Consider the following 8,433-nt stretch of genomic DNA (forward strand, 5'->3'; position numbering starts at 1 on the left):
GGAATTCGAATCCACAATTTCAAGTCATGAAGTTTTAACTTTGCATATTGAGCTAGGCCTCATCGACGTAAATCATTTGTCTTGCCAATAACTTCATTCGTAATTATAGTTTGTTCTTTCCTTTTAATTTCTAAAGGTGTTTATGCATATAGGTCCAGTTTGATTTGATGATTGTGTGATTCATTAACAAGTGAATAATTATGATATCATTCATGCTGTGCAATTAGTTTTTATAAGAAATGATTATGACATTTGTATATTTTAATAATTAATTATATAAATTCATTAATTTCATTTTTAAGGTTAATGAAGAAATTATTTTTTTTATGGGTAGTTAGATAAAAATAATAATTATATAGTACTATTTATAAAACATGATTTTTATTGAAATTTAATCGAAGAGTGATAATTTAAAAGGTGGCTAAATAAGAAATAAAATTCGCACTTGAAATGCAAATTTAATTTACTCAATCACAGGCAAAACGAGCACATAAATAGGGAAAACTGATAAAAAAAAAAACTCAGAAATTGATCTACCAAAAAATATAATGAAACCCTTGCCAAAATCTATACTGTTATAATTTTTTTTTATTGTACTAATTTTTGAATGCTCAATTTACTCTTTATTTCATTTATTTTTTTTTAAAAAATTTTGGTCAGATTAATAATTTCAATTAATAATCTCACAATTATATATTTTTTTCTCTTAACTACCCACTACGTACTCCACATTTATCTCTCAGCTTACTTCTCCACATTTATTATAATTATTTCTTTTCATAAATTTGTTTTTTCTTATCATTTTACATCAAAATTCTTTTTATATACTCGCAGGAATTGCCAACGACGATAACTAATTATAATAAAAGTATATTGAATTCAATCAAAAACATTAATAAAAAAAAATTATAAGAATGCACAGAGACAACCAAATAATTGAATTTTCAGATACAAATACAGATTACAGCCATATCATATGTAGGGGATTCATGTTAATATTCTCTTGTGAAGTACACTGTTTATGTACATGAATTGTCCCTTTAATTACACATAGTGAGGCAGGAAGCAATCCCAATGCCTGACCGTCTCATTTGAAAGTTACCAATTCACTACCCAACTTAATATATTTAATTATTTTTTGTTATATTAATAAATTGATCAAATTTATATACTGTTTAATTTATTAAAATATTAATATAATTATATAATCACCAATTAAAAAAATCACCCATCAAGTTCCAATTTTCTCTCTCTCTCATTTAAAAAAACAAAAAACAAAAGAAAGAAACAGTACAAATTTATTGAGGTAAATATTGGCCTACAGTTTTTGAATCTTGACAGGGTCAAGTGATAAGATGGTCCCCCACAAAGAAGGCAAAAAAAAAAAATAAAAATAAAAAAAGCGAGAGGCCCATTAACTTTGTGATTATATTATTTTAGAATAAATAAAGTAGAAATTGACCAATCATACCAAATAATTAATGGTATTATTTAATACAATTTTACAATTAAAGAAAATACAAAAATAATCGTACATGATTTTATTTAAAATCGTGTATATACATATTTAAAAGGAGATTCTTGCTTTGATGTCCAAATTGTAAAGCCCTTGTCTTAAATTAATTTTTTAATTAAAAAGTTCGTTAAGCCACTACTGCTGCGCTCAGATCTTCCACGCTGCTTTCTGCCTACGAGCCTTTTCATTTTTTTTTTAATATTAGTATTATTTTATTATTTCATTTTTTTATAAAAGAAAAGTGTAGGTGAGTCAGGCAACCCTTTCTTCCCACTCCAAACCAAACTGGATGTAAATAAAAATAATAATACACCGCATTTTTATATAATTTTTTTTGAGTCGATCGATTATAATTATATCATATATTTTAATTGTAAACATATTGTGATAAATTAGAAACTTAGATTTTATTACTTACCTTTTTTCCCCCTAAAATAGATTAAAAAAATGTGATTAAGTATTTGTGAAATAAAGTAAGATATTGTATTCTGTATTTAATTTTGGGTAAATTTATAAAGATATTATGAATAATTGTGGAGGGAGAAAGAGTGTGGGAGTGGACAAAGCCGAAATTAAGCTAATAATTGGGGATTTAGTATGAGATGAGTGCAAAAGATTCAGCAAAAAGCTTTATGATCAAAGTAAGGACAGAGCATCGAGTGCACATGTCAAGCTGTCCAACTTTCAACCGGGCAAAAAGATTGCGTTACGAAATGTTTTGCTCCATTTTTACATACCTATTCTTAATTATTATAAATTAATTATATTAATATTCTATCTATACACACATAAAATATATAATTATTTTCAAATTTTAAATGCTTTACATCTAATCCGATCAAATTGCTTTTTCAGTGATTCAGTAATAATTATGTTATAAATTTTAATTATCAATAATTAGTATATGACCGATTGAAGTTAGGTTTCGTTGGTCCGTAATGTAATACTAATTCTTGATGATAAAAAAAAAATTTAAAATTGAACTGACCTGAGCTACTGGGCGACCAAATTACAGGTATGAGTAATAATTAATGTAATATGATGTAAGTTGTTTAATTTAGTAAATAATAATCTCATCTGACCATATTTCTAACTTTTGGGGCTGTAATTTATGTGGGGTTGTCAGCCTCTACATGTGGAAGAAGTAGAAAAGTTAGTTGTAAGTAGGGTATGTGCTACCAGCAAGTATGTATAAGAAAATAACTATCTTACAAAGACAGGGTCATGGTTCATGTGCAACCCCCCTCCCAAAATACACGCCATGGAAATCAAGAATTACAACTAAAGACAAGTCACTTTTGTAATAAAATCTCTGGCTCACACATTAAGAATTCTTCTTCTGCTACCAAAGAAAGCCTCAACTGCCAAAACTCACATATAAATACTACTGTTGGACATTCCATTTACAATGTAAACATTTTATGTGAACAAGAGTATTTTCTTGGAATTGGAATTTTTAATTAAAAAGGGTTGGAAAGAAATGGTATGACTTACAACTTGATCGATTTTCTGTTGTATTATGAATTGCCTGCTTAAATTTCATATGAATTTTATAATTTTTGTTCTGAAGCTACTTAAATTTTTTGTATGCGATCGACCTAGAAGGTCAACCAAGAGGGTTTTCAAGGAAATATCAACCGATAGGAATGGAGGGTTTTGTATTGTAATGGATGAGGAGTGAGGTTAGGAGACAAAGTTTTGAATTTGGCATGACATATTTGGTGGAGTAAAGATGAAATGTGCAGTCCATGTTTTGTAAGTGGTTGGTAGTTGGGTCATTTCGTATATATGCTTTTTTTGTTTTTGTCACTTATGAGTGTAATAATAATTGGAAAAATTAACCATTACACACACACAGTGTGTGTGTGAGATTATGATTAAAGAAATTTTAGTTCATTGATTTTTACGATAGTGGGTCATAAAGAAAGCCATAAGCTAAGCTGGCCGGATAACTTTAAACGTAGAGGCCACTCAGCCAGCCTTGTTCATAAGCACCTGCAAACAGGAGAGAAAGGGGAGCCCCTTCCCTCTCATTATCATCATTCCAAAAGCAAAAGTAAAAGAAAAAGAAGAAAGAACCCTCCCCGAGAGAGAGAGAGAAAGGGGTAGCGGAAGAGATAATAAAGAGAAGAAATCAAGAAAGAAGAAGGGTTTTCTGTGCAAGAAATTTGAAGAGCAATGATGCAGACTCAAAGGACGCTGGAAAACCAACAGTCTCTGATGCAATCCGGTCAGATTTCTGGCAGTTTGAGTTTCAACGGGACTTTGTCGAAAGAGGACGAGGAGATGTCAAAGTCTGCTCTCTCTACCTTCAGGGCTAAGGAGGAAGAGATTGAGAAGAAGAAGATGGAAGTTAAGGAGAAAGTTCAGGCTCAGCTCGGCCGGATTGAAGAAGAAACCAAGCGTTTGGCCACCATCCGTGAGGTACTCTTTTCTTTTCCTGCTTTCAACAAAGTCTGGAACAAAAATCTTGAGTTTTTTTTATTTGCTTTATGCATGGTAAAAAGATTGTTCCTTGTGCTTGTTTTTGCTGTTTATGTTGTTAATCTCTCATGGGTTTTGCTGGAGAGAAGGGGAAACTAATTTCTCTTAAAATTTTCCCCCTAATTTTCATGGATTTGTGTCTTTTAGGGCAAAAGCTGGTTCTTTTACTGTTAGTAAACGTTAAGAGGGTCAAATTTGGATAAATTTATGCCTTAATTTTGTCGGGATTTTGTCTCTTTTGTAGTTTTCGTTTTAAAAGAAAAAAATAATTCACACCCGCCCAGTGTTTTATATAATTTCTGAAGGGCAAGAAAGATGAATGTTCAGATTTCACCCTGGAGACTGATAAAACTACTTGAAATAAGCAGCCAATTTCTGGTTTCAGTTTTTCTTGTAGCATATGCATACACCTAGCCAGTAGATTCACCCCAAAAGAAAAGCTTCACCTCTAATTAGGCCGTATAATTGATTAATTAGCTGAAATTAATGATGCTTTATCTATGTTCCTGTTTAAATTACAGCTTACTTTTCATATACATGTAAGTATCACATGGTAAATTATTAAGGAAGTTCATATATATATATATATATACATATAGATAGATTGATAGATAGCAATCAAGATTATGCACCTGAAGTTAAAGTTTTTTGAACTTGCTTCCTTTGACCTAATGTGGATGAATTATCAGGAACTAGAAGCCCTTGCGGATCCCATGAAGAAAGAAGTCTCTCTCGTTCGCAAGAAAATCGATGCAGTTAACAAAGAGTTAAAACCACTGGGGCAGACTTGCCAGAAGAAGGTGATCACAACGGTTATCCATAATTTAGTTCCATTAACAAATCAAAATTCAGACACTTTTGCTTAATTCCCACAAGATATTTATGCGCATTCTGCGGATTTTTTTTATCTGTTATCACAGGAGAGAGAATACAAAGAAGCCCTTGAAGCTTTCAATGAAAAGAACAAGGAAAAAGTACAACTCATCACTAGATTGATGGAGGTGAGTAATCGAATTGAAAATCGTTCAGCTTTCATATTGAACTTATGTGAACGCCCGGTGCTCATTGTGATTGTTTGAATTGGTGGTAATATGCAGCTGGTGAGCGAGAGCGAGAGGTTGAGGCTGAAGAAGTTGGAGGAGCTGAGCAAGAACATAGAAACGATACGATCTGCCTGATGTTGTATCATTGTTGACGTCTAATTAGGATTGTGTGATGTATTTAAGAAATGCGTTGTTATTTATATAACGTTGGTGTTTTCGGGTTTGGTTGTATTCTACGGTTATCTTGTTTGATGGATTAGCTTTTGATGGTAAGGAGTTTCTAATTTTAGGAAGGGGAAATTCTCTCCTTAAAACAGGTTTGTAACTAAAACATGTCTCAAACTATGTATTCTTGTAAGTTTCTCTTTGTATTTTTTACTACATGTTTCAGTTTCCTATTCTGGAATTATGTAAGTAGTGCATTGCAAGGAAGGTTTGGCCTTGGATTCCTTGAAAGGGTACCTTTTTGTTTTCAATTGGTATCCAAAGTTCTGTTCTTACACTGTTTGCTTTAACACATGACTGTCTGATCAGTGGAGTGCAACATTATGAGTGAAATCAACTGTTCATACTTTTCTCCTTTAGATCAGTTGAAAAGTAGTTGAGTTATGTTTGGGGCATTCTACAAGCAAAGTATTTCTTGGGACGGTTGGAAAATACAAAAGAATTTGGTCTGCACGGGCTCAAATTTGTAGACTTTTGGGATATTCTTGTCTGGGTTTTGTTACAGAAATGAGAAAGCAGAGTAGCATCTACAGACCTGGCAGGAAGAATTATGGTTGCATTTGGATCTGTATAACAGGTTTGATTTCTTTAACAGATCTATAGCAGCATTCTGCCGCAGACGATTAAGAATCAAAACCCTAAAGAGAACAGCCTATAATTCATCAAACATCTTGCAAGAATTTTAACCCACATCAAAAAGTTGACAACGTTAGTCCTGAACAGTGTATGACAACGATTCGGTGGTCCGAACTGAAGGCTGGAAACTGATGAAATGTTTCCAAGAAGAGTCTAAACGAAGCAAACTGAGATCGTCACGTGTGTCTGATACACAGGACAAACATGCATCAGACATCCTCCCTTTTCTTGCACCAAAAATGGTTATCCTTTTGGCAAACGAAGAAAATTATGTAAGACAATAGCAGATCCTGGAAAGACCCTCGTCAGCGTACACTACTGTCCGAAGACATTTCCCACCCAATTGACCCGTGAAGTATCATTCATCCAAGAGAGAGAAAACAGAAGATAGGAAGTGCGAGAAACACGACTTTAGTACCTAATTTAACAGTTAGTGGCTCATATTTCTCCAGTAATTAATCTCCAGCAGTTAGCTATCTAATTCTATTGATTGACTATAACTCCCCTACAGCAATAAAGGCAGCCACCTACGCAATTTTCTATGGTTTTCACCGAAAGTTTGATATCTCCCATATAAATTTGTATCTACATAAGTTGTGAATCGTAAAATTAGTGCATAACAATGATATCAACTGTGATCTAACAATTCACAATTGATACGGATAAAATTTACGTGGACAACATTGTCAAGTAAGATTTCACCAACTTTACTTATTTTTCGTTTAAAGCAAAAAGAGACAACCTAATTTAGTTTTCATTCACAATTCTTAAATAACCAAATAAATACAAAACTTGAGAATTGGTGTGAAGTCTATATCTGTATTAAGTGGTGATAATTCCTGGAAAGACATTCTAGCAGGTTCTCTATCACCCACTATCTCCTCTTCCCTATTAATTAGCCTTAACCGTAGCCCTAAAACATCATCAATGAATTATCTTTTTTTGGTTACACATCATCATTAAATAATTATTATAATCAAGTTTGAATGATTTATTACAAAATGGTGCTGCATTCACTCGATTATTATAGACCTGCGACAGAAATCCACGACATCTATATCTAATATTTTATAGACCTAATGTGTATATATGAAATGTAACGCCAAAATATAATAAATCATAAAAATTATAGATCCAAACTGTTTTAAAATTATAGTCCAAATATTTAAATCAATCGTATGATTAGTGTATCTTAAAGATTGTGTACAAGGACTGATACGGGTGGATCGAGCCTCCAATCTATCCTTACCTGTGGTTTATTATAAAAAATGGCAGCCCGCTAGTAGTCAATTAGCCATTAGATAAGGCGTGATAACTTATCCAATAAAAATCCAATACTATTCCACATTTTATCCTATTTTAATTTATCATATCAAATATTTTAGCGAATCGCGGCCTATTAATCATTTATCCCACATACAAAAATAAACGCAGGTTAGGAAGATTAACTAATTACATAATAATTGTAATTATTCTTCCTATATTCATTTATTTTTCAGAATAAATCTGATTTGGATTAAAAAAAAAAATTGGTACATGAGAGATCTTAGGAGCAACAGCTTGACTTGATAAGGAATATAGTTTACTGACTTGTCAGCCCATATTGACCGTAAGTGGGGTGACTAGCAAACAGAGAGAGGTGGTGGTGTGTGGAATGTTGTATAGACAAGACTTTTATCGTGTCTTCCTTAACGCTTAGTTTGGTTGACCAATTATTTATTGAATTTGTTTAGATAATTTATTGTTACAACTATGCATTTCAGACTCTTAAATTCTCATTTTAAATTATTTTTTAAACAGAGTCTAACGTTTTTTCCCTTAAAAATCCAAATCATTTAGTAAATTGATATTTCTTAAAAAATTGGACCAATTTCACAGTACATGTAAATAGTGAAAAAATGAATAATTGTGAAATACATAATTCCTGACATTAAGGGTCTTTTACTTGAGTGCGTGGAATAAATGGTTGACAGTACTCGTGAAATATGATAAATTAATAATTTTATTTGGGACAGGATTTGATTATACTATTACAGTTTGAGGCTAGAGAAGATAAGGATGAATTGGGCCTTATTAGGCCTTGTAAACGGCCCCGTCTAAATTGTGAGTATAATAAATTGGACTCAATAACAATTGAAATGGGTTATTGAGCCCATTAAGAATGTATTGGGGGCCCAATAATCAAAGCCCAGTTTGCAAAACATCTGGGCTTCTGCCCATAGTTAGAAGCGAATCTGAATATTACACGTTTTATTTTTGTTTTTATTTAATTTGGATGATTGTGGCATGGATTTTTACACAAGTGAGTTGGAAACAAGAAACGGTGACAAGAATCTGTGGACGCCATTCTCCATATCTTGAGGCCTCGATTTCCTTTGTTGGCATTCATGACCAAATGATAAGAACCGCACCAATCAATGAATTGAAAGCGTGGTTTGTCTCTGTATGCAGAAAGAGCGCTTGTCTCTATTTCCCGACGTATGAGAGAATTCGTTGTATTTTGTTTCTCCTGCTGTGAAAAAGACGTCT

The 8,433-nt window shown here is 32.4% G+C and overlaps 1 protein-coding gene across 1 annotated transcript; it reads left to right on the top strand.

Moving 5' to 3' along the window:
• Positions 1-3,452: 3,452 nt before the first annotated feature.
• LOC105174109 (uncharacterized) lies at positions 3,453-5,441 on the top strand. Its single transcript, XM_011096102.3, has 4 exons — positions 3,453-3,940; positions 4,690-4,800; positions 4,921-5,001; positions 5,098-5,441. The coding sequence occupies exons 1-4, from the start codon at positions 3,695-3,697 to the stop codon at positions 5,176-5,178; spliced, it is 519 nt and encodes a 172-aa protein (XP_011094404.1). The 5' UTR covers positions 3,453-3,694; the 3' UTR covers positions 5,179-5,441.
• Positions 5,442-8,433: the final 2,992 nt, after the last annotated feature.

The sequence above is a fragment of the Sesamum indicum genome, linkage group LG11, assembly GCF_026168435.1.
Source record: "Sesamum indicum cultivar Baizhima isolate 11 linkage group LG11, ASM2616843v1, whole genome shotgun sequence".
NCBI classification, from domain to species: domain Eukaryota; kingdom Viridiplantae; phylum Streptophyta; class Magnoliopsida; order Lamiales; family Pedaliaceae; genus Sesamum; species Sesamum indicum.